This window comes from Dermacentor variabilis, chromosome 10 (genome assembly GCF_050947875.1).
Source record: "Dermacentor variabilis isolate Ectoservices chromosome 10, ASM5094787v1, whole genome shotgun sequence".
In the NCBI taxonomy this organism is placed as follows: domain Eukaryota; kingdom Metazoa; phylum Arthropoda; class Arachnida; order Ixodida; family Ixodidae; genus Dermacentor; species Dermacentor variabilis.
This window is the reverse complement of record NC_134577.1, coordinates 46,600,751-46,627,578: the sequence shown is the minus strand read 5'-3', so window position 1 is coordinate 46,627,578 and position 26,828 is coordinate 46,600,751. Positions and strand designations below refer to the sequence as shown.

General features: G+C 46.2%; 1 protein-coding gene across 8 annotated transcripts in view; it reads left to right on the top strand.

Moving 5' to 3' along the window:
• Positions 1–26,027, top strand: part of p120ctn (adherens junction protein p120) — a 141,253-nt gene extending 115,226 nt beyond the window's left edge. For 5 of the 8 annotated variants that reach the window (XM_075672625.1, XM_075672619.1, XM_075672618.1 and 2 more), the window contains 8 exons: positions 628–872; positions 1,755–2,020; positions 4,800–4,950; positions 7,048–7,280; positions 10,674–10,905; positions 13,172–13,191; positions 14,582–14,725; positions 23,327–26,027. In XM_075672625.1, coding sequence (XP_075528740.1) covers positions 628–872; positions 1,755–2,020; positions 4,800–4,950; positions 7,048–7,280; positions 10,674–10,905; positions 13,172–13,191; positions 14,582–14,725; positions 23,327–23,476 — 1,441 coding nt within the window. In that variant the 3' untranslated portion in view covers positions 23,477–26,027. Of the gene's footprint in view, positions 1–627; positions 873–1,754; positions 2,021–4,799; positions 4,951–7,047; positions 7,281–10,673; positions 10,906–13,171; positions 13,192–14,581; positions 14,726–18,513; positions 18,576–23,326 lie in introns of all 8 variants that reach the window. The other 3 variants (XM_075672623.1, XM_075672624.1, XM_075672620.1) reach the window with 3 other exon arrangements.
• Positions 26,028–26,828: the final 801 nt, after the last annotated feature.

The following is a 26,828-nucleotide window of genomic DNA, read 5'->3' as shown; positions in this document are numbered from 1 at the left end:
ACAGTCGTTGACATGCTATCGTCATGCACTCGTCATCATCTTATCCTCATGCCATCGTCCTCTTGCTGTAGACGTTATACCATATTCATCAGTTTAGAATCATTATCTCATTTCTTCATACTGCCTTCATCGTTCCATCATTGTTCCATGTGCATCATTCATTCCTTATCGTTCCATCGTCACCATTGCATCATCATCATACAGGCGTGATTCCTTGATGCTCATTGCCAACCTTGGCAAGCGAGTGCCATGGCAAAATGGGCCGATACCGGAGATGTCTATGTCGCATTTAGCCGAAGCCACAGACGTCTCAGAACGACCACTGCAGGTTTTAAATGAACGTCACTTCAGCAATACGGTGTGTCGCTACAGTGCTTGAATGCTAATTGCATTACCGGCGACAGTCATCATGAGACGCGTTCTGCTGGAATTTATTTTGTTCTGTTTTCGTCTGTATGATTCTGACCAAATGAGGCCAGTGTACACAAGGGCCACCCTGATTTTTTTTTTGCATGCAGTTTCTCATTCACAATTCTGAACCGTTGAAATCAGTTGATGGAAAACACGTTTGCGAATAGATTCACATCTCGTAACGTGCATCTCACTATGTCATCTTTCTCTCGCCAGAAATGTGAGCTCTGCTGGGGAGTATGCGCGGCGGAAGCTTCGCGAGTGCGAGGGCCTCTGTGATGCCCTTCTCCACCTGATGCGGACGGCGGTGCGCAAGAACGACATGGACAACAAGAGCGTGGAAAACTGCGTCTGCACGTTGCGTAACCTGTCCTACCGGCTGCAGGAAGTTGAGGACCCCGAGTACGACAAGCACGCACCGGCGCCGACACCGTCGCGGGCCACGGGCGCCGCCATCAAAGGTGTGTTGCCGAGCGTTTCCTACTGCCGAACAGAAACTTCTGTGTGTTCCAGTCACCACTGTTATAGAATCGATAAGAATTCCATATTTATTCCTGTTATGTCCATAATGGTAGTATGGAAAGCTTGTGAAATTGTGGGACTTCGTGCTGGGCCCTTCTGCAATGGCGTCATGTATTGTATTTCTTATATAAGCCACATATGCTGTCGGAACACGCAAGAACTTGGTAAGAAGCATTGAGTGACAGGAAGTCAGTTTGGGAACCAATTCGAGCACAGCACATTTTGTTCTGCTTGTAGCACAAGTCTGGTATAGTCCTTGAAGTTCAAATTGCACGTCTCTCATTGAATAGTGATTTGTTGAGCCGCAAATTCCATAGTACTGCACTTTTTTTCTTCGCATGTAAATATAGTTATCTTCACGTGTCAGTGCGCCCTAAGACAACTAAACTCACAACATGGCTAATCTCGGAACAAGCATTTATGGGTCAGTACATGCATAGGCATTGCAGTAAGGATACACAACCATCATGCATGGTTCCCACAGGCAAGATGCACAGGCCAATTGAGAGTTTTAGTTTAGGTTGCGCAGGCATTGGGGACGCAAGCCATCGGGCATTAAAAAAAAATTGAAACTGAGCACAAAAGAGCACGAAGGGCCCACAAAAGAGCTTGGGTCACCCGACGCTGGGGTGTGGCTTGGGAACCCTATTCTAAAACTCCCTAAAAGGTGAACTTCCTATTCAAGTTCAAAGCCAAGAGTGTTATGCATTCAACAACAAATGATTACTAGACAAGCATGAACCATGGCTTGTGTGTTACGTGATACTTTGTAGTGTTCCTTGGCTCAACTCATCCGTGGCTGTCTTACCTGCCGAACGCAGTGGGCGACAGCTTGGGCTGTTTTGGGGCCAAGAAGAAGAAAGAAGCCCTGGAGAAGCAAAAGAAGGAGTCCTCCGGATCGGCTCTGGCATCGGCTTCGGCCAGCACGTCTCCACGGCCACAGTCGGATCCCCCGTCTGGCATGGAACTCCTCTGGCAGCCGGAGGTTGTGCAGCCATATTTGGCGCTGCTGTCTGAGTGCTCTAATCCAGAGACGCTAGAGGCAGCAGCGGGTGCCATCCAGAACCTGGCCGCCTGCTACTGGCAGGTAGGCTTTGAGGGCGTGGAAGTTTGAAGCTGTGACTCGGTCTCCGTGCACGTGTTGATGGCTTCCAATATTTAGACAGAATTACCTGTCTAGTTGCGACAATTAATTGGGAATATTGAAATAACTCCAACCAAAAAGTGGACTTTTCGGTTAGGGTCATTCCTGAATTCCTAAAGGGACACTAAAGTGAAAAATGATTTCTTCTGCATCAGTAAATTACCGTTCTACAACACTGAGAACACCACTCTTACAACGATAAGACGTTGCGACAGTTCGAGCAAATTGCCCGAGTATCTCTCCATCATCCATCCAACTCACCGCAGGGCAGGACAGCACTACCAAAATTTTCAAATCGTTCAAATGTAGGTAACAGCAGGGACCTCTACACCACTATCCCGCAAATTGTCGATGGTGTTCGTGGCTGTGGCAGACGGCATCTCAGTCTCGAGGTCCGGGCCCGTGACACCATCCTCGTCATCAAGGACCTATCCTGCATGTCACTAACAGTTGCAAATTGTGTTTGGCGTCACTGCCTTCTAGGCATTAAACAGGATGCTGATGGCTGAGAGCAAATCTACAATATACTTTTTGCTGCATTCCGTACACAGTAGCAAGCGACCCAAGAGGTGCATTCACCAGTGAACCTGCAAGTTCCTAATGATGCCCTGGTCTATGGGCTGCAGTACACTTGTGGTATTTGGCAGCAGAAGTCCCATCTCGATGGCCCTGAGATTGCTTATGCATCCGTGCACACCACAGTTGTTGATGAACATGAGCACCTTGTGGTTCTGAAGCTCGTATTTTCGGTCAAGCTTCCAGATGTACTTTTCAAGAAGTTCCTGGGTGACCCATGGCTTGGTGTTCGCCTCGTACTTGGCGGCCAGTGATTTGACCCCATTAAAACATCTCTGGTGTTTTGGTTTCCCTATCACCAGGAGTGGAAGCTTTTCCATTAGACATCTTGCTTCCTACAACTGTTAGTCGCTCCTTGCTATGCCAGGCAACATCTTGAAAAACAGGCCCTTCTCATCGCAGCTAAATATGTCACATGTCCGGAGAGTACTGGCACAGCAGTCGACATAACCTGCCAACGCAGCAGCTGGCCGCAAAAGTCTGGTCGACATCGCCACCACTCTCGCCTTACATTCATGTAGTTTGAATGCTGGATCGTACCTTTTTCTGAAGTTCCTTAGCCAGCCATTCCTGAGCTTAAAGTTGTCAGTATTCATGCTCAGGGCTAGTGTCTCTGCATTTTGTTTGTGCAGATCGCCTGACACAGGAATATTCTTTGCCATAGTGGCGCTTATCCACATGTTCAGGGCCTCTTCTAGTTTTGGATGGGTGCCGTCGCAGACAATTTTTTCGCAGCCTCCAGGATCTTTGTTTTTCACATAGTCAGAGATAGTGTGCTTTGAGAAGGAAGATCCCCAGGCAACATTGCACTGAGGTCGGCCACTTTCCATCTGATTAATGATAGTGGCTTTGTTGGTCATTGTCATAGTCTGGTTATATTCACTTTTTCGCGCTGGTCTCGACTACGCAGATAGCAGGGCTGGGGTTGGCACCATTCGGCATTACCTGATGAGACTCGGCAAGAACTAGTAGCAGCATATCGGGCCTAGCACATCAAGCAACTGAAGAACTGACAACACAAATGCATATGGCAGTGAAAGCTTCCAAAGTTGGAATCTTGGCTTGGCCTGTGGTTGCTCCAGATATTATTTGAAACCACCTATTCAGCCATAGTCAGCATTACCTTTTAGAGTTGGCAGCCTACCAATATGTAAATAATGCCAGTTAGCTTCTCAGAACAGTCGACGTTGTAGCTCATCAGGCAGCCGGAGTCCACAAAATCTGACGGCGTGCTATAAAGTGGCCAAACTATTAGTCGTCGTTAGGCTCACTTCTGTGGGATGGTCAGTGACTGTATATGCATGCAGTGCTGTGCAGCCATACAAGACGAAATACCGGTTATGTAATGTCTCCCACTGCAAAATACCACACACAAGTGTAACTTGAAAGAGCGTAGGTTAAAAAGCGCTCACTACACTACAAGTGTAGTAGTGAGCGCTTCTCAATGTGGTGCACTAGATGATGGGAGGAGAGAGAGAACTTTATTTGCCATTGCAGGGTTGGAAGTTGGGGCAAGTAGGCCTAGTGTGGCTCTCAGGTGGGGGCAACGTCTTGGGCCCACGAGACGAGGGACGCAAGCAGCAAGAGTGGTGCATAGGAGCAGGAGACACGAAGCGAACGAACAAAGAAATAAAAAATAAAACGGTGGCCGTGCGATGCAGGCATGTGGGGTTTGTGGGGCTGTAGGTCTGTAAATTTAATCGGCGAGTTTTCTTTATGTTGCCCTTCTTCTATTCTTTTTCTTTCTTTCTTTTTTTTTCTTTCTCTTTTTTGTGCAAAGACTACAGGTCCTCTGACATTAACCTTCCAACTTTTGTAAATTTATACACATGCTAACATCCCAGCCGCAGATTTGCACAGGTACTAGGTCTCCTCGTTTTGCACAAGCCCAGCCTTTGAAGAATGTTGTTTTTGTTATAGTGTGGTACCGTTTATTGTTGACTCCGGCAACTTGCACTAAAAGTGGTCTACGCTGTAAATGCACTAAAATTTATCTTGCTTTGAAACATGGCTGAAAGGGCTGATTTTCCTCCCACGTGCTTCTTAACCATGTTTCCCAGAGTTTAACTTAGGCAGGAAAATGTTCTAGCGCACTGTTCATTTGTGTGTTGTCTCCCAAGTGTGAAATACTTGAGCTTGCTTGCAGCCAAGCATAGACATCAGGGCAGCTGTGAGGAAAGATCGGGGCCTGCCCGTCTTGGTGGAACTGCTCCGGATGGAAGTGGACAGGGTGGTCTGTGCGGTGGCCACGGCACTGCGAAACCTAGCCATGGATCAGCGGAACAAGGAGCTGATCGGTGAGTTGCGCAATCGCACCACTGCAGGGCGACAAGAGTTTGTTTAATACAGTGGAACCCCGTTCATACGTTTTTCACCGGACCGGGGAAAAAAAACGTAACAGCCGGGAAAACGCAACAGTGAGGAAAGCTCCGAAAATGAATGAAAAAAAGGGCAGCTTCAACTATAGACAATTTATTTCCACAGAGTGCGCTTAGGACTTAAAAAAGTCTAGAATGATGGCTTGCCGTTTCTTTCGCTCGCTAGAAATCGCCACGCGTTTCTCAATAGCCTGGAAGGCCGCATTGCTGTCAACGTCGCTGTGAGGTGCGACGTACCTGCGGAGGAGGTCTAGAGCCGCGACGGCTTCTCCAAAGCTAGGATTTGGCCACTCCCCGGCATCATGCGGCTCGTGCTCCTCGTCGTCACCGCGCCACGGCAATGGCAACGGACAAAGGAATATCCGCGGGAAATTTTGCCCTCTTTGGCGTAATCATGCTAACCTGCTAACGATTGTTTAGTATTGCTGCGGAGCGCGCGCGTCCGAGCAGCCCGGTTGCGCGCGGCGCGCCGTGGGAGAAATGTAAACAAGAGAGGAGAGCTGGCCCGATAGGCGGAGCAACGCCACGAGCAGCGCCAACTTCCGGTTTCACTTTTGCTTCACAAAGAGTGACGCGAGGGCCTCTCCCGAGTTTCCTTCCTCCGTGAGTCGACCCGTCCAACAACTATGCGGTGACCCTAATCACAGTGATGATAGTGAGAGCATTTTTCACGAATGGCCACTTAGTGGCGGCCTCTCGAACTGGCGTGCGGCTTCTTGCAGCCAGTTCCATAGCCAAGCCCGGCCAAGCCCAGCCAAAACTTGTCAAAAGCCAAAATGGCGGCTGGAGCGCGTTGCCTACTTCAGCCCAGGCGGGCTCGGAGTGCTAAGTTGCGACGTATCATGCGGGAACGTTTTCACAGCTACGACGTAACAGCGGGGTTCCTTATACATTGGATCCTATGGAAGCTATGCCGGGACCGCATGAAAACGACGTAGCAGCCGGGAAAACGCAGCAGTGAGGAACGTAACAGCGGGGTTCTACTGTATACATTTGCTTGCGATACCACAAATAGAACCAATAAGTGGGATTTTACTTGAGTGGTGGTGCATCTACGGTTTACTGCATACTCGTGTAAGGAGAACACATTTGCATAGTAAATGCACCCCCAACTTTGCTCTTGTACAGTCCCGCGATCGAAAGGCAGTGCTGTAGTTTTTCGGAGAGACTAGCATCTTTTACTCTTGTACGTGTGTTTAGGGCGAGCACACTTAGTCTCGCTACTCGTTACTGTGTTGGAAATACGTAATAATGCTACCTGAGAAGGGCTGAGATTACGTAAACGAAATTCTACAGCTAACTTACGTAAGCTGTGCATCCACTCTAGTGCCAAACATGCCGCAACGGCGCAACAGCAGGGGTGATGGGCTTGATGACGGGGAAGCTAACGGCAAAGCTGACGCCAGAACACTGGTGGCAAGCATGCGGTAAAGACAGGCTGTGCATTATCATAGTCACTCGGGGCCTGACAGAAAGAATGACTGTGCTAACGCTCAGCCTGCTTTAAATGCATAAGCACTTAAAGTCCGTCACGTAAAATGAATCGCTATAACGAACATCATGTATAAAACAACAGTTCCTATAAAGGCTTCTTCAAAGATTTGGTGATAGTGGAATAAAAGCCATCTCTCGAACCACATGTGAACCGATTCTATTGTAGCAACTGCGCTGGTAGCAATTCAGAGCTATTTCTGACGTTGCAGTGCCCCCCACACACAAACACGAAAAAAAAAAGGGCCAATTATTATTATTATTTCTTTCTTTTGCCTCTTCAACTCTTCTTGGTCAAACTCCTTTATTTTTGAGGTGATCAGGTTGCCAGGTGTACATGTGTTTACGACCTCTAAACAGCTTTTGTACGTAACAATAAGGCTAAAAATAATATTTGTTTATTCAATACATTCTTGTATCTCGTATTGGGAACAAACTTTGGGCAACGAAATAGTGATCCCCAGCCTCGTTTAGTCTTTTAATGTTTGCACAATTTGCCTAATGCGCCGCCGTCTTCTGCTGCAGGCAAATACGCCATGAGCGATCTGGTCCAGAAGCTGCCCAACGGCAACCCGCAGCACGACGTGGGCACCTCCGACGACACCATTGCGGCTGTGCTTGCTACACTCAACGAAGTGATTGTGCGAAACAGCGACTTTGCGCGCTCACTTTTAGAGGCCGGCGGTGTCACACGGCTAACCTACATCACCAAGCAGAAGGGCCGCTTCTCGGCCCGTGTCGTCAAGTTCACGTCTCAGGTGCGTGCGATTTCGTCCAGGCTCAGTGGCTTTGTATACGGGCACACCTTGCCCCCTTCATGCATAGAGTTTCCAACAAAGAACGCTAGGGGGAACTCTTGCGCTAGTGCCCGTGGTAGCTGCAAGTATGGCAGCTCAGCCAGTGTGGGAATAACGATGGGCAGTGTACAGGGATTTGCCTAAACTTTGACCTTCTGGCTCCAAATGGTTTTGTAACTTCATAAATTGATCATATGCAACGAAAATATTGCTTTATAAGTGCAACAATTTCCAGTGATTATGCACGTGCAGGGAGACTAATTGCCTTCCTGCGCTTAGAAAACTGACGGCTTGGAAGTTTAGAAAGATAAAGCATAAATGTCGCAAGAATGTTTGAATCCACAAGCATGAAGCTTAGGCGCAAGTACTATCTATCATTCTCATGGTAGCCGGATGACCACAGCAGCAGCATTTGTACTCCAGTAATGTTTGAAGAAAACTTTATGCTTTCGATCGTGTTCCCCAAATTACAACCTGTAGAAAAAGGAAAGCAGGCTAGATCTGTGCAGCTTTCTGCAGCTGTGCTCATAGATAGTTAATGATAATCTGTGTCACTTCTTTCACCATGATGGTGGTTACAATCGCTGGTTTGTGACTGTAATGCGACAGAGCAAAGAAGTACAGCTGTGCCGTACCTCTTTACCTTAAGTAAAGAAGGCGACAAAAGGCAGGTATTGAGGCATGGACAGAGAGTAAATGGGATTAGAAGTGAGCGTAGTGCGGACAGCCGTGCTGTGCTAAATGTCAAACATATCCAGAATGTTGTAAGGACAAGTAAAAGAACAGGTACACAGGACAGGCACTAGACCTGATTGCATTCATGTCGTTTCTCTGGTCTTTTGAGCATCATCTAGATGCCTTGCTGTTGCAGTAGCCACCTTGTCCACGTAGCCATAGTCACTGTATGTATGCTACTCTGTTCATTTATGACACACGGCAGAGTTCTGGAGACAATTCTTGTTTGTTTGTTTAGTCGTCACGCTTCTGTGTTTACTCATCATGCTGTAATGTGGTGCGGCTTCACGGCAATGCATTCTGCAGTGCGGAGAAGCCACATCACTAGGCACATTTTACATTTCATGCACTTGCCCCATTTCATGCTCACATTTCTTAGCTTTTCGTGTGGATTATGCAAGCACAAGTATGGTGTCGGTTTTTGCCAAATCTTTTGTGTCCAGTTTGCAGTGTAATTCAGCACTAGCCTCCGGTTTAGCTCATCAAATGCACATCGTTTCACCTGAAATTGCCCTCAAGAATCAGCGAGAATGATGCAAGTTCTATGAAGACAGCACTTCTCTGGAGCATACTTAACAAGGGAGCATACTTTAACATGCAGAAGGCATGGGTACAATGCGAGAGGCCTGGTCCATCATACAGTATCTTGATGTTGCTTTGTTCATGCCACCGTAGAATTGACTTTCCACTGACTGACCCATATTTTAATGCGATAGCAATTATACACAACTACTCGAGACACGTATGTGCCTCTGCCGTTGTCATGCTTTCCTGATTTCGACAGCACATGTGCAACCCATGAGTGGAGGGTTAGAATGCTTCTAGAAATGCACAATGTGCGTAGCTGCAGAAATGATGAAGCCAATTGGACACATCGTCACGCTTCGCTTAGTAGGCTCTGCCAAAGCCAGGCCAGTGTTTTGGCTTCCACTGCAGCCAAAAGTGCTTTGGACACTCACATGCATTAGCGTTTTTTGCTGAGCAGCAGCTGTGTGCCTGGCTACCACATGATGGTGCATGCACTGGTCTGAGCGAAATGGATAGTAAATGTCAAGCTAAATCTTAATTCTTGCAGTGGGCGCTGACAAATACTAACTGTTCCCCGTCAGTCTCATCTCGTGCACCAATTGAGGTGCGAGGCCTGCAACGCCTCTGTCGTCATTGCTCATTGTACCAACATTGCAACACGCCTGGGCTCCTGTTCCTGGTCTGTGCAGCAGCAGTTACCTCAAATACTGCATCACACCATATCACCTCCACATATTGTTAAAACGCTGTCCAAGGAGCTCGAGCACAAGGCTGCCAATTTTTACTCTTTCCATGAGTTAGAAATTCTCTCAGCATTATTGAAGATTCCATTGTTGTTGAAGATGCCATTTCTGCATTTAGGTCTCAGAAATAGGCTTGCTATTTGGTTCTTTTAGCCTCGGCTGACATGCAAGCGCATGTAATTATGGTTTAAATGGTCATGTTTAGGCACCTCTTTTCTCCAGCGCAATTTGCCAACATCCGGTTTCGCTCGCCTGACAAAATTTGCTCATAAATATCATTGCCAATCCCTGATGCTTTAACAGGGCAGTTAGAGATTATTGACAGATTGTCTGCTGTGAGAAGTTGTCGCGAACACTTTGGTGTGTCACGTTGTCACTGATCTCGGGACCGTGCAGATGTTCGGAGAGATGGAGTCGGGAGATGCAGGGCAACACAGCAAACAGATTTTAATTCACCCAAACTCAAAATGGAAAACTCAAAACTCAATTGGCTAGAAAGAAAACACACTTGCATAGCCGAAATATGTCCTTATCCTTGCCTACGTTCGTCCTTAACGGTTCCTAGGCGAAAGTCAGGCAGCCCTAGCCTATGGCTGCGCACAAACAGAAAGGAGCGTACTTACAGCCTCTTGTCGTCGCCTGTATATTCTGAGTCCGGTGCCTGTTGGATCTTCCTCATCCTGCCTGTCGGATCTTCCTCATCGCCGGTGTGGTAGGCGTCGCTGCCTTGATGTTTGCCAGTCCATCTGTCCGTCATTTGATGCTGGTGTCCCGAACTCCGTCGGTGACTTGGCACTCCGGCCTCGCTGGCTAGGCCTAACGCCAGGTTCCGCCTCTACTTCTTCGAGTGCCGACGAGACGCCCCGGGGACTATCATACGTGCTGGTCCGCCTCTGAACGGGGATCCTTCTTGGAGTGCCCGACACCGCCGTGAAAGGCTGCAGCAGGTCCAAGGAGCCTCGCTTGAATGTCGCCAAGGCCGATGGCCACACCCTGGATCACCAGCGTCACGGGCTTGACCGAATCTCCATGGCTCCCGTCGCCAGTACGATGCTGATGCTCCAACCTTCTTGGTCCAGAGCCACGTCGATAATGCCAGTTCAGCACCGCTTCTCTTCTGATCACAGCTCGGGTCACGCGTCTCGAGGGCTCGTGCCGTTCAGACAAATCCGTGCACAGTGTCCTCCTCTTCTTACGCCGCATGCCTCTTACATATGACAAAAGTGCATTGTGAGCTTTACATATAGGAGGCACAAGTTTTGGCAGCTGTTTGGCACATGTATTTATCTGATGCGACTTTTGCAATGATATGTTTCTTTTCACGTTTTCCTCATTCAATCTCTTCTAGCTTCTGTACAACTTGTGGCAGCACGTTGAGCTGCGGGAAGTGTACAAGAATGCCGGCTGGCGCGAGTACCACTTCCTCACGCGGACGCTCGTGGCACGCAACTCCTCGTCATCGCCCCCATCAAGCGCCAACAACACGCTGAGCCGGCCAATCAGCTCGCAAGGTGGCACCCGCTACGAGGACCGCACCCTGCCACGTGTGGCCCGAGAGCTTAACAGCGGACAGCCCCCTGGTGAGCATCACTTGCATGATTGACAGTGTGGGCGGCAGTGAACTCCAAAACAGTTTTACCTTCGCTACCACTCGCTCAAACAGGGCATGGATTTGCTCTGTTGTTTTTGTTTTCTCTATTTTCATCATGTTTGTCGTATATCTGGAGATATAGGGATTCCTTAAGCCGGATTTCTTGAAGAGGCAGAAATTACGGTCAAATCCTAGCGCAACGAAGTCTGCTTTGACGAAGTTTTCGCAACAACAAAGATTTCTTCATTCCCTGTGGACACCCCATAGAACATACAGTATTTATGCGATTTTAACGTCCCCTCGAATGTAACGCACACCCGTTTTCCGTGACCAAAAAAAGGGGGGGAAGAAAACACTCTCGATTGTAATGCACACCTGTTTGCCGTGACCTAAAGAAAGAAAAGTCCTTTACAGTACCACGCGCCTCGTTCTTTCAAACAGAAATACAGTTTTCTCTTATTTGAAAAAGACAAAGATTGACTCCCAATGCACAAAAGTAGCGATAAATAAAAAAGTCGCAGTTTCGCCCGAAAGCCGAAACTACGATAGCAAGTTAGTAAAGAGCTACGCAAAAAGTAAGGATAGTAGTTTTATCGGCCATATAAACATTTAAACATTCGTTTACTAGCTAAATTAATAAGCATGGTGTCACGCGTGCACGAGCAAACATGAACACGTCTCACTCAATGGCTGTGGCAACTCTTTATCAAAACGCTGGAGCGGGGAAGTGCGGTAGCATAAGCAAGGATATTGACCTTTGTACGGCCTTTCGCTTTGACACGAACTAAGTGACGGTAACACAGCGTTGTGCACCTAGGTGCGTAGACTCTTGTCTGTGTTGCAGATCGCTTTCAGGATAGGGGCTGTGCGGCCGCACCATAGGTAGCAGCCGCCGGTGTAGAACGCCTCTCCTGTGTGTGCCATTCACGTACGCAAGTTTTGGGAACTCCGAACACCCGTGATGCGGCCCGATTTCCGTCCAGCTCCGCACACGAGATCGCTTTCCTTTTAATTGCAGCATCGTGATGAACTCTGCATGTCTTTGAAGTCGGCACTTCCATGCTGATAGAGCAAACGCAGAAAACGGGAAGACGAACGATGCACTAACCGAAGCCAAAGGAAGCATTGCCTAAGCATACATACTGCAGCAACACAGAGGAAGCTACGGCAGCTAGGCTCGAAGCGCATACGAGGTGGCCATCTTGAAATGCCGATGATGATACGGTGAATGTGAAGCGCACTTTCGGCCTCGACTGATTTTTCCACGCTGCTGGAGCTTTCCAAGACAACAAATTGAGATTCTATCGTCGAAATTCATTTTTCCAGCCTGGCCGATAATTCAGACATTTCTTCAACCCTGTCTGTCTCCGAAAAAGATCATTTGGCGATTCTATTTACTTTCCGCACACGAACTGAAGAGCCAAAAAACGGCATTGCGCATGCATTGGATAAGGATCACGAGTGGCTGGCGATTGTCCGTAGCAGACAGCTTCTCTGTTGCCTAGGCAAACCCCACATGTCTGCTGAGCTAGCACGCTGCCACCGCGTCTTCCCCCTTTTTTTTTTTCCTCCCCTGCTGTTCGTTGTTGCTCGCTCCGTGTGTCCTGCTCTACATCGGAGTCGTCGCTCTCCCCACAGTCACCGTGCTTCGCGGAGAAGCGCACTTGCTGCCTCTCTTGTCTGCGGGATATTCCGGCAACCGCATTATAAACCGTATTCTGTCTCACACGGCTGCACTATAAGCCGTATGCATATACATTGAGTTCTATGGGAGGATAAATGGGAGTCGAAAAAGACTATGTTATGTCCAATCCAATACTATAAGCGGTTATGTTACAAATGGTCTAGGTTGTAATTGGCGTGCCCGTGCTTAATTTTCACATAGTTGTACTACTCCACGGTGTGTTTTGTTTATTGCCACGTTTGAGAGCAGTATTTGCATGTTTCACCCTGAATAAAGAGAAGCCACATGTCTTTATAGGTGATGCACGACTACCCAGGTGATTGTCCCTGTAAAAGTAACAATGGCGCATCTGTCATTGTGAGGATGAGGTGTAATAGTTCTTGCACTTCACTAGAAAAGTGACAGATGGCATCAACGTTTCGTTGCTGAGAAAATCTGAATTTTCGTGCTTGGATATTGGGGAAAAGTACCTTATATTTCGGAATAACTTGTGGCGCTCACAAAAAACACAAGCTACTTTTAAATTTCAGGTTGCTGTAATGTTTTTCCCCGTCTTTCTCTCTTTTTCCAGTGAACATGCCATACAGTCGGGTAAGCACATTTTCTTTTTGTCTTTATTTTTCTCTATGGTGACATGATGATAATAATATTTTGTAAAATGTAAGCAACAGGCACTTTTGTCTTTGAAAGAATGTCATTATCACTAGTGCACTTAGGTATCTTGTGAAACTGGTGTTCTGTATCTTGCTGCCATGATCCACTCCTACACGTTTCTGTACACTCACTGGTACTTGCTCCGCACACACATATTACAGCTCATGAGAATGGGTCGCAGAAGCACAGTGCACTGCTGAATCATTCTCTCGGCATTGTTTTTGACCGGGACACTTTTGTGTTGCAGTGTTGTAACAGGCCTTCCATCAACTACAGTGGAAGCTCGTAATTCGAACCCGCTCAATTCGAAGTTCTGGTTTTTTCGAACTGACGGCCGCAGATTTCCCAAATTGTGTGTGTTTCAATGTGGGAAACCACCCAGTAATTCAAAGGTGTAAGGACTTACGGTGGTTGATTTGAACGTAATGCCGCCCCGACCGTGCCCGCAGCAGCACGCCAACTTGTGCGGCAGCTCTTCTGGCCTGGCAGTACGGCCACATGTCGGCTGCGGCTCCCCGTCTCCCATTGCTAGTATTGTATTTTAGCGCATATAACGCACATAAAAAAAATAAATAATTAAACCATAAAGTGAGGTAAGGGTTATATGTAAATTTTGCCTTGAGGTGCGGCTTCACGGCAGCACATTCAGCGCTGTCCTGAAGCCATACTTCTGGGACTCATCACTTGTGTGTTACTTCAGTGCACATGTACCAGCTAACACAGCATTGCACATAAGTCTTTCATCCAGTGAGCTTCCTTTAATTTGAACTCCATTTAATTCAGACAAACTTTTCCTGCCTTTTCGAGTTCAAATTATCGAGATTCATCTGTATAAAGTGCCATTGAGACAAACCTGTCAATCCTTGAAGTTATTTCTAGCAGCAAGTTCTTTCAGAGCATTCTAAGTGCCCAAAACCAGCTCTATTTACTGTATTTAAGCCCTGTCCTCACTGCTGATCACGAGTTGATTGTGGTCTTTTGTATACCAGGCAACAATGCCTGATAACTTACAAATGTACTATACTCTAGAATCAATGGGATTTTAATGTTCCTTATTGTTGTTTACACATTATTCTTGGGCTAAAAGGAGAGTGACTGTGAGAAGAATGGTGGTGTGGCTTGGCTTGAGATATCATTATCAAGTAAAATGTTTGTGCCGTCTAGGGTTCCTTTACTCTTTCTTTTCCGAAAGTAATGCGGGCACCATTGTAGGGTGAACACAGTTTGTGTAGCTAGTACCTGGCCAGCTGTTGAAAAAGCAGACTAATAGATTTGTCTGTTCTGTTGAGAGCTATTCAGCATGGCATTGCGTTGATGTTTTATCCAGTCAGAGGAGCTTCCTCTGAGTGAACTCAGCCATGGCGGTGGCGCCGCCGAGGGTCAGCCGGGTTCTCCGCAGCCTGCACAGCCGCAGCAGCCAACAATGCACCGCCCGCCCGTTGGTGGCGTCCCGATTTTCCCACCAGGCCCCGTGAGTACCCTTCCCGGCACTGCTTTTGCGATTTCTTCTTTGCTTGTTGTCGTTCGTTTTCTGTGCTCCGTTTCACACTCGGCAGGCAGCACTGAAGAAGTTACTCAGGTGATGCTGTGCTTGCGCATTTTGTGGTGAAATTTTTTTTTTTAATCTGCAGTCCCTCTTATGGAATAATTACTTCGCATATTATACAACTACCACTTGTGGTCATGGAGTTACATCAAATCCAGCGTGATGTCATTTTATCTTTTGTACGTACTGCTGCCGAGTACTGGCCTATAGTTGGAGTTGGCTACAACATAACAAAAACATTGGATTGTACACATTCTTACAAGTGTGAAATGGCTGCTAGAAATTCATTTGCCAGATATTCGCAAGCATTTCTAGGCAAAACAATCCATAATTTACTGGTAATGGATAAAGAACTATACATAGGCATGTTTGTATGAAAAGTATGTGGCATAATACAGTCGAACCCGCATATTTCGAATTATTGGCTATATCGAACACACGGATTACCCCCTTGAAAATACTATGTAAAAGTATAGGACAATTGCGTAGTATATTGAATTCCATTTTCGTCGGACATTCGATATATCGAATGCCGCGCTGTGCCCCTAGAAGGTGCGCTTTTCCCAAAGACATTCGTGTCCGGTCCTCAGGGGAAAACATTTGCGCAGAGTCAGTCAGCTGGCTCCTCCTCTGCGCATGTGTAGCCGTCACCTAGCGACGGAGGCGCAGAGCCTTTCCCCCGTTCTTGCGCCCCACCGGCACGAGCTCTCTCGCTCCTCCTCTACCGCTGGCGTGTCCATTGGGCAAGGGAGCTCAGCGAAGAAAGTGCGCTGCATGGAGACGCGGCGACGTTTCCAAGCCACGCTTCCTGGGAAAAGGAAGAGAGAGAGAGAGTGAGGGGTCAGCATGGTCGCTCGTGACTTATTCAACGGCTCCTCATAAACCTCCGCATGGGAACCGATCTCAAGATTGACCTGCTCGGCGCGATCCAGATGGTTATTGGCGCTTGGGGCGACGTGAAGCAGGCGACAGTAGCCAACTGTTTCGGCAAGGCAGGCCTTGAAGTGCCCGGAGATGAATGTCCGGAAGCTTTAGATGACGATGAGTGCTTGGAGGACGCGTTCCGTGACTTGTCCAATTTTCCCGGCGCCGTCCCGTCCAAAGTTACTGTTTATGACTTCATTAACGCTGACAGCGAAGTTCAAGCGGTAGCTGACCTCACTGATGAGGGCATTGTGGCCGGAATAGCTGGTGTAGACGGCGATTCCAGCGACGACGAAGGCAACTGTGTTTTCGAAGAAACGCGTCCGTGCACAGCCACTGAACTGGCGTCAGTGTTCAGCCTGATTCGGCGCTGTTGCGGCGAAATGGAAGGCACTGGGCTCTCGCACCTGGACAGTCTCAAGAAGATTGAGACTAATGTTTTAAACTTCATTTCCTAGAGGAAAAAGCAGCCCAAAATTAGTGATTTTTTTTCCGTGTAAAGCGCTTTCATATTGTGTGCACATGGCTATGTGATTCGCGACTGTTCCAATCGGTAAGCCACAATTTTTTATGATTGCGAGTGCTTTTTTGGCCTATCTATATCTGTATATCGAATTTTCGCTATATCGAACTATTTTCCTCTCCCCGTCGAATTCGATATATCCGGGTTTGACTGTATTAAGATTGCAATACTGTCTAGTTATCGGGGTGCTCAAAAAGTAATGTAGTCCAGTGAAGTACATCACGGTGAATTTACAAAATTGTGCCAAAAATTTGAAACATTGAATGTGACGACATTCCTGAAGTGTGGTTAGATACAGGTCTGGCAATCTCAGAGGGCCAGAAATTTTTGTGCACTTAAACATCACAAGCAACATTTGATGTTATTGGTAGGAACGGCATGTGGTGCTAACATGTCATTCCGTTTGTTGGTAAATAGGTTCAGGTCTGCAACATTTTCCACGTAATAGTTGGGTCTTATTTGGTCTTGTGAGCTACAACTTGCCCATTTCAAGATGTCCAACAATGTCTCGTATGACTTATTAACATACTGGAAATTGTTTAGATTTGTTGTCGCAGATATTATCTGAATGAAGGCCTCACCCAGCAATCTCCAGTCGACCCTGTCTTGTGTAGGCAGGCTCCGCCTATGCTTGCAAATCGCCGAATCTCATCAGTTCGTGTAATCCTTTGCCATCCTTGACTGTGCTTCCCTTACGTTGAAATTCATTCTGAACTTCCTAAGAGAATAGCTCCCAAGTGAAGGGAAACACAGCCAAAGGCAGCAAAGGATTAGTTCGGGGCAGTGATAAGAGGACATTTGCGGTCATTAGGCTTGATTCAGCCTACGGCGATTTCCAGTAAGTGAAAATCGCTGGTTGCGGCCTTCATCGTCTAGCTGACGTCATACAGGTTATTCATAATTTAGATTATATGGGGAATAGGCTGAACGCAGGTTAGTCCACAAGGACACGCGCTTTGGAAAACGTAGAGAAAAGAAATTGGTCTTAGAGCCAGTCCTATCTTGTCCTTCACTCTCGTGATTTTGCTGTTCTGCTTAGTAGCTGTGACTTGGGTAGCTTTGCGGTACTGGTTGTTGCATGAATAGGAGCGCGAGGTGTACATGACTCTTCTTGGTAAAGAGCTTCCTCGTTTGCGCTCTAGTTTCGTGCTGGTGTAGCATTTTGCAGCAATTTTAGTTTAATATCATGTTTGCAGGCATTACTCACCAGTTTCGTCCGCATTAAATGGGAAATGCCCTCTGCAGCGACACCACTCAAAGCGTCAACTCCACTCCAAAGAAACACTGGCTCCAGCTGTCATGGCTGCAATGAACACAGTGTTTTCACTGTAGCCATGACAGATAGTGCCACCATTTTGTTGCAGCAAACTAGAAGATTTTTGGGAGTGTTGCTGCAGCTTACCCCCGCCTCAATTTCATTGTGGACTGATTGGGCATGTAATGCCTGCAGAATGCCAAAATGCTTTGTGCATAATTTAAGCGCAAATGAGCCAGCGCTTTAGCAGAAACAGTCATGTGTACAGTGCACTCCTATTTCTGCAAACATCAATAGGTGTTCAGCATGGCTGAGGCCTCCCTGTTGCCCTACTGTTTGTCGTCTGTGATGTACTACTTGTGGAATACTGTTTGTCCCTCTGTCTATTGCTTCTGGTTGTGATGGCTAACACTAATACAAACTGAGAACCTAACTTCATTGAGATCTAGTTCAGCAGTGTAAATGATAGTATGTTATCACATGACTAAATGCAGTAGTGCATAAAATCTGTTGCTACAACTTCACCGTGCGATAATCACATTGCAGTTCAGAAGTGTTCATTCAGAACATCCAGTTGTCTGATGAAGAATGTTTAGTGTAATATCCTAAGTTATCATCTCCACCCTTCTTTAAAAATGAGAGATGTGTCACCAATGTTTGAGAGAGCACAGTTCTCATTCATTATTGGTTCATATTCATTTACAAGTGCTTATCAGTCAAGTGATATTTCATGGTCTATTTTAATTGCCCCTTGCACCACAAGACCCCAGACATTTTCACCGTGCCTAATTCATGTCACTCTGACAGTTTTGCTGGCATTGGCGATTTTCCAGTGTTCTGTTATCGCTTTCGGTACATTGCCAAAAAGCAGGTGCGGGCAATCTATTGGTGATGGGTGATAACTCAAGATATTGCAGTCGTGTCATCTGCCATCTGTCAATAACACGCGCTTCTGTGTTCACGTTGCTGTCAGCCTGTGCCATGTCTGACTAACTTTGCTCTTTCCTTCAGCCACCTGGTTTCTAACATCTTCCCGACCTGGTCTTACACTCCTTTAACTAAAATAAAACGTGGTGGGTTTTTCTTGCTATTTCTACTCTTGCATGGCTCTTTGTCTTAACCTGTGCATGCTGCTGTGTTGTTGCTTGCAGAAAGTGTGCCTCATACCTTCCGTGTCACTTCTTATTTTCGTCACGCCTGCTAGAAAATGCAGAGGTCTTCGGCAGTTGCAGTGGACTTGCAATGTAGAGTTCTGGCTTGTTCATAAACATAGTGCTGTTTGCGGAATACTGGCTTACAAGAGCTGCTAATAGTACTAGCAACATTGATAATAACATCTTGCGATGCTTTGACTACTTAAAACACATTTGAACTGTTTTTGTCTTACATAAGTGTACTCAGCGAAGAACATAAAAAATGACTAAATGTTAACTGCTAGTATGCCACTACAGGTGCTTCACAACACAGCAGCTTAGCGAATGTGGTAGGTCACTACTATTACAGCTCTGTGTGCTGTCTGGCTAAAATCTACATCACAAGCTGGCGCCATCAACTCGGCTGCCCAGAAAAATGTCTCCAGTAACCCAGTATTCTGCAAATAGTATGTTAATTGCCAAGGTAAGACGCTCTAATGACTCATACTCTTAAGCAGCACAGGCTTTAGTTTGTACTAATTATCAGAAGTTGGGTAAGATGTGGTTAAGAATAACACAATGTGTTAAACTACTAGGCATGTGTACTTGGTAACGCTAAATAGGTATACGAACAGAACATGGATATGAACAGAACATTCAGCCCTGTTGCTTCAAATGCACGAGCAGGATTGTTGACGCTATTGGCCTCGAGGACCACCACTAGAGAAAACGGCGCCATAATTGCTATGATGTAGAAAGTGAAATCACGTGACTCGCATTCGTGCCTTTACCACAGCCAACACAGCTTGCTGGCTGGGCAATTGAAGCCTTGATTGTAAGGTTGTAGATAATGTGTTTCATTTCCAAGGCAGCAATTTAGCTTCCCCCTCTTACATGCTGGTTTACTGCTCGGTGCCGCAGTGCCGCTCATGTACAACCAAGACCGATGCGAGTTTTCATGCGTATCCCAAGACGAAGCGGCAGGGAGCAAGCGAAGCACATGGGGCTTTTAACTTGGTCGCTTAATATGACATCAGTTAGAATTCCCTGCACGGAGATGCATGCTACTTGCATCCCTGCACACCGGAACCACGGATTGAGTAGACAAAGACAGAAGTGGCTGAAGTTCCACATATTATAATAGACTGGCGAAAAATCACCGTCCCGCAATAATTATGGCAAGTGGCAATAAGTGGCAAGCCGCACTCCTTGCTACGAATGCTGTGAACGGTACTGTTATTGCGGCAAAAGCGCATAGTTACTTTTATGAAAGATCTCGCGAATTGAATAACCAATATGAAAGCATCAGGTTGCTCACTCGCTAAAAACCTTTGCTGCACTACATGCCAGACTAGCATGTATGGGCCATGTTGTTTTGCAGCGAAATCACCATGCATACAACGATTAAAACATGCAAACACTCGGGATTAACCGTGGCCGAACTGCTGAAGAGGCTGAATACTCCGCAGCCAGTATTACATGGTGTCGCCTTCTGCGTCGCGGAGAGAGTCGAGCAGGTCGCACCATGGTATGTCCTCAACGCCAATATAGTGGCACTGCTCGTCAACATTCAAGCAGGCTGATTATCAAACGCAGACATTTTTTTACCATTTTTGTGGCTACATTTCCTTCTCTTTGGGGAAGGATAAAAAAGTTTTACTGAAATGCCTTTTAAATACATTTAAGATGTAGCCCAAAAGTTTAAGATATTCTTGACTAAACCATGTCTTCAATTATCAGAGTTTTAATTATTGCAAGTCAACTGTGTCACAGTACGCTTGTTCTGAGCACCATGCTCTGTGTTTCGCTGTATTGCCTGCTGAAGAGTGCATAATACTTAACATTTAGTCTATGAAAATGCTTCATTAGGGTTTCGGGAAGTCCTTAAAAGCCCCTGAATTTTTCCCACCAGTAAATTGCTATGATTGCTTTCCATCATTTGCCAATACATTCTGGTTTTGTTGTACTTAAGCACTTTGACAGGTAATGCTTGCGCTGAGTCAGTTGTTGCTAGACGATCATAGCCTCACAATGCTCGACTTGCCAATACTTATTGCGTGAACTCTTTTTTTTTGTGTGTCACCCTTGACTCCCATCAGCCCCCTAACATTGTGGCAAGACATGCTTGCTTTTGCTTATAGCACGTTTTATCCTTTCTTAGCATAACTGCGTCTAAGAGCTATCTCTCATGTTAATACGTTCCCAATCCATTCCTAATTCCTTGTTTTGATGATGAAATACTGGTCGCACATTTGAGACACTCCACAAACAGAGGAGTCATGCTGTTTCCCTAGTTTGATACAAGCAAAACTGGAAGAACGCCATTCATGAAGCTCCATGTTAGCTCAGCATTTTAAGACTTGGAGCTGTTGGTTCAAAAATTTGAAGGCCTGTGAACTGTTGTGCGATTTGTGTTATCCTAGTAGGCTAATAGGATGTGCTACTAAATTATAATGCTAGCACAACAAATGCTGGTCCCTCTCTTGCTCACAGGCATGCATTTGGGGTCGTATTCTCAGTTCGTCACTTTCAGAGATACTTTTCACTTTTGCCTGACTTAATGATCAGCACAGTGTCTCACTGGAGCACTAGGCATCCCATCTACTGACTTATCCGATAAGTACACGCTGAAATTGACATCCCGTGAAAATGATTGACTGATAATACTGCCTATGCCTGCTAGCTCATTTGGGTTGGTTGCAGAAGATGTCTAGAGATAGAAAAAGTTTACAACTTGTATGGTTAACTCTTAACAGTTCATGACTGCCCTATCTTATCATGTACTCTCTTGTCATTTGCATGGTTTATGACATTATAGCATTCCTTAATGTTTTCCTTTGTTTGAAAGTCGATGAGCAACAGTCTGGAGCAAAAGAAAAGATCTGGCCATTTCGTTGGCCCACCTTATTGAGAATCATAGTTAAAAGCTTGAAGAACATTCACACCGGCCTCGTCTGTTGAACATAGTTATACACGTGTGACCAACATGCTACCTATGGCCCACGAGCTTGTTCAACTTGGGGTGTGAAAACAGTGGAATTGTTTTTTAGAAGCCGGTACTTTACATGGTGTGACCGAAGGGCGAAGTCGGTTACCAGTGTTTAGTCGGTTATAGTCAGCTACTGTTGGTGTGCAGCTGGAACACTGCACTGCTCAATTTCAGCTCGTTTGAGCAAGCCACAAGAAAGCTTGAGTTGAAAGGACACTGAATATGAATGCTTAATGAGGCTAGCTAAATGAGTACATCAGTGTTCCTGAACTCTCCCGCTGCGGTCATGTCCAAGGCCTCAAGGGCACTAATGTCTGTTATCCAAAATTTCACTGTCGTTTTGTATATTCGTGCCCTCTCTTGGCCGGATTCACTAGCCTTTAGTTGGTTGCTGCCACATTTTTTTTTTACATGCAGGAAACTTCTTTCGGCAACTCGAAGGCAGCCTCATCAAAAGTAACACAATTCTGTATCGTTTTGTGTACTACCTCACTTTTTCCTATCAGTAAATGTTACCAACCAGCTTGCTAGTTCAGTTATAATATAGGCTCATGCTTTATGGGCCTATGAGTCCAGTATGTAACAAGGATGTAACAACTCCCTTTTCTTGTCCCAGACCTGCTTGCCATCCTCATTTGCTGTAAAGGATCGTCCATTTAGGCCAGCAAACCTAGCCTCATTTGGCATCTTACTCTCGTCACCTTTCAGCTTTTCTGCTGCTTCCATGTCCGAAATATAAACTATAATCTCGTTGTGGTGTAGTCCCATCTAACGAAAATTCCTTTGTTAAATTCAGTCTTCATTACCTAAGCATACTTGCTGATATTACCAAGAAGGCGTTCAGGTCATTGTGTAAGGAAGGCAAGCACAACGTCTCCGATGAGCCAGGAAAAACAGTTAGTCTGCCGTTGATTTTGATGACCCATCGGCAGCTTGGAGTGCTTGTGCATGGCATGTGAACACTTAACTAAATATGTGTTTCACATGGTTGTTAATGTGTGACTGTGTGATTCTGTCATCGCACAGGATTGGCGCATTGGCTTGCCTAGGTCACGGGAATCTCAAAGCAGTAGGATATTCATCCACTTAAAGCGCGTCCAACCAGATCTAACATTCACTTCGTCATATCCTGTAATTTATTATGTCCATTTTATTTATATCGCAGTTTGGCCATGCAGCCAGTAAAATCCATAGCTAGGCCACACAAGTGCCAATTTGTTCTGCTGCTGCCAGTGGCCTTACTGCATGAAGACTTTGTACGTCGATGGATGCTGGGCTCATGCTGACAAAGCACATGCTTAGCATTGGTCTCGTCATAAGGCGCTGGAGGATGGAAAACTTAACACTTGCATGGCCTAGCTAAAGATTTGGCAGGCGTTATACCTCGTCTCTAGCTGGTGACAACCTAAGAACGCAGTGGCAACCACACTGCTATACAACCGAAAGAAAATTTGTACAGATGTGCCCGCTAATTACACTCATTCATTTCCATGCCGTAATAATGCACACAAACTTCCTTTAGTATTGGCACCTCTCGGAAACTATGTTTTGCTGTTTGGAAGCACCGGGGGCCAGAGTCAGTGAAGTTCTGTGGTTGTTGCTTGTACTAGAATTCCTAGAGACCTTAGTTCTAGCAATCCTTTACGAGCGCTGAAATTTTATTGGTCTTCCCGGGTATTTGTTGTGCACCATTCAACCGCAGCAGCAGCAGCAGCAGCCTATGAGGTCTCCGCCTGAGCCCGTGTACGCCCAGGTGAACAAGAAGAAGGACCGGTATCCGAGCGATCAGGGGCCCCAGTACCTCGCGCTTGACAGCCAGGCATCCCAGCCCGCCGGAGACTCCTGGGTGTGAGAGGCGATGCTGCGGCTACCGCGACTCGACGGCGGCTTCTCTTTTCTTGTTTCGCCGTGTTTTGGGACGTTTTCACACGCCAAGGACGACATGGGAGGGAAAAGGAGGGAGAGCAGAAGAAGATTGTGCACTCGCCTGAGGAAGCCAGCAGTGTGGTTATTTTTTTTTTTACTTCCTTGTTTGTTTTTTGTTTTTTACTGCTGTGATTTTTGGTTTGTCTTTTCAATCATTACAAATTATATCGAATTTTATTAGAATTTTGTGCAAGTGTATGCACAGGTCGGGGCAGCCAAGGTCTCCACCACACCACCCTGGGTTTTCCCAGGGCTGTGGTGCCTGCGTTTGTGTGTGGGAAAGCTCGAAGCCAAAGCCAGTTCCTCATTTTACTCTCTCGCTTGCCAGCGACAAATCGGCATCTCCGAAAGAGTGTGTGTGCTTTTCTTTTTTTTTTTTTTCTATCACACGTCAAGGTTTCACATTGAGCAGAGCGCTGGGATCTCTTGCAGAGAGGTGCGTGTTCTCCCTCCCTGTTCTGCCTTTTTACACAGGCAGCAGTTGTTGACGTGACGGGAATGAAAAGAAAAGGAAGACAGGAGAACGGACGCCATGGAGGTGCTCTCTGACTGTGTGCGTACAGGCAGTGAAGTGGCATGACACGCCACTCGCCGAACCTGTTAGAGGAGTAGAAAAAGGAAAACACGGGGCTGAATTGTGAAAAGGAAACAAGGAAGTCAAGACCAGGTCTCCCCATCTCTAGAAACACTGTTTTCTGCCCCCCACATGCTGCGTGGGGGGGCAGGAAGTCCTAACTCCATCTCGCGAGCAGAAGCGAGTCGCTGTTCGCAATCAAGGCAGCTATCTCGAATGTCAGCCGCGGCGAAAACACAAAGGACGTCGACACGAAAGCAGAAGAAAAAATAGGCGGTGCATTCCCCTCTGTTAGTAGAGTACGAGGGGTGGGGGGGGGTCGGGTATATATACCAGGGAAATGGGAAAGCAATTTTTTCCCCCATTGCCATTTACTACTCAAACGCTTACTACTACGAGTACACTCTATCATCATTACTACACTGTACTACTCCTGATCCTGCCAGTGCCAACAAGAGTGTTTTTTGCCGTGGCTTGCGGTAATTTGACTTTTCGTTTAGTTTTGGTGCACCACGTCGTGTGTCTTGACACCTCGTCCCGTCCTGTCCTGTCCCATCCCATCCAGTTCTCTTGCTACCTGTTTCTCCGCTTCGACATTAGGTTTAACATTTTTTAAAAAATTCTTTACCGTGGCAGCTCTCGGTTCTACAGTTTCAGTAATTGGGTCCTTCCACCATTACACACGCCTGCGCGTGTGCGCCTCTCTCTCTCTTTCTTCTGAACATGAACTTCACACGGAAACTTTGCTCAAGTGTCGCAGGGGTATCTTGCGTTGCATTTCTTGGGTTGTGCCGACGATCGAGGCAGGTTGAATGGATGTCGTAGACGAAAAGCGTGCTTCTCTGTGCCGCTGCTGCGGCGACTCCCATCGCAAACAAACAACGTCCGGTGTAACGGTGTCCACAGGGACGAATGGCTCGGGTAGCATTGCACTGTGTTTTAGGGTGCGACGTTGCGGGACGCTGGTGCTGAGTCGTGAAGCGAATGCGGCCCTGGTTGACAAGTCTACGACAAGCAAGCGGAGCAGCCAGCCGCTGCATTTGTCTGGTTGTCGTTGTCTTTTGTGGCCTGGGCTGTGAGGAGCAAAATGAAACAAACAAACCAAAAAAAAAGTACCACAACTTCCAGAGCCTGCACTCTTTGCCATTTTCGGAGCTGTTTTTGTCTCCGCCATTCCAGCAGCTGAGCTTTTTTGAGAAACAGTCCTCTCACTTTTGTTTTCTCCCCCCTCCACTTGTTGTTGACGTTTGCTTTCCTGTCCTCATTGCCACATAGTACTTGCATTTGTTTGTTTCATAGGCAGCGCAGATCTACTTAAGCACCAGTCATGCGTTGTGCATTACACTTGCGTTCTTCGTTACGGCGCATTTGGCTAGCGTGCAAACAAGTCTTGTGTCATTATGTAGGTATACTCGTGTGCATTCTTTGGACAGTATTTAAATACTTTTTAGCAAGTTTTATTTTGGCAGAAAGAATAGGTTTCGTTTAGCCTTTTGTTATTATTATTATTATTGACATTACGCTAGGCACCACATTTCCCCGCCATTCTGCCAGTGTCTCATGCTGTACAGTTACGAACCTCACCACTGTCTCGAGAACAGTTGTGTGCATTGCTTTGTCTCTGTATTCAGCCAGTGTGCTTGTCTGTGCAAAGGTTTTCACATTCCATTCTGATTTTAGTGAGGTTGCTAAAGGGAGCTTTCTTTTATCGATGGATGAACTGTAATTGAGGCAGCCTTTCCTTGATTCTCGTGAACATAGGCAACTTTTTATAATGACGTATTGTAACTTTTACATTATATACCTTTTTTTTTTCAAGTGAACTAGTGTACATTTTTTGGTTGTGTAAGATGTATCTGACATGAACTGTAACATCTGAAATAAAGGTGATTTTGAGGACCAATGTGACGTGTACTTCAATTCGTACAAGCTTGTATGCAGCTTGTGGTGAGGATTACTATAGAAACATAAAAACATCGTTGGACCCTATTGCCTTGTTTGTTTTCTTGTTTGTTTGTTTTATGGCCCAAATGGGTGACCAGGGCTATGAAGTGACAGTCACAAGAGAGGATAGGAATTCTGACGTCAACTAATAAAGGATTGATTATAGTTTCATCACTCTAGTTTTTGTATAACCATTGTAGCTAATGTAGGGTGCCTGAAACAAAATGCATTTTTGCAGCATTACATGTGCTGTACATCATTTGCGATAAAAATTATTTAAAAAGAAGCACAGTGATCCACGATAGTATACATTGTGTATTCACTAAAAAGTCCATTACCACTGCTAAAAAGTTAGTAGTAGCTTTAATTGTATTCAGAATTTCAGCAGTATTTTAACAGGCATGCTGAAGTTATTACAGTGACGTGCGTAACAGAACGACTAATTGACACTGCAGCAAAAAAAAATAGTCATCTGTGCTGGAAGGAACAAATGTCTACCATACTAGTAATCGCAGTCTTCCTGTGTTAGAAAATGCATACTGGTGGTGTAATCACGTCAGCTTAGGAACGGAAGGGCTTGTGCACGGTACTTTCATACATAGTATGGCAATACAGAAGTTGTGAAAAGTATGAGAAAATGCAGACAGATGCACCGTGAGCTTTGTACTTCATTGTCATGCTGCCTTTATTCATTTAGGCCAGCTGGCAACTGCCAGCATACTAAAGCATCCTTCTGGATCTAATAAAGGGACGGGTTTAC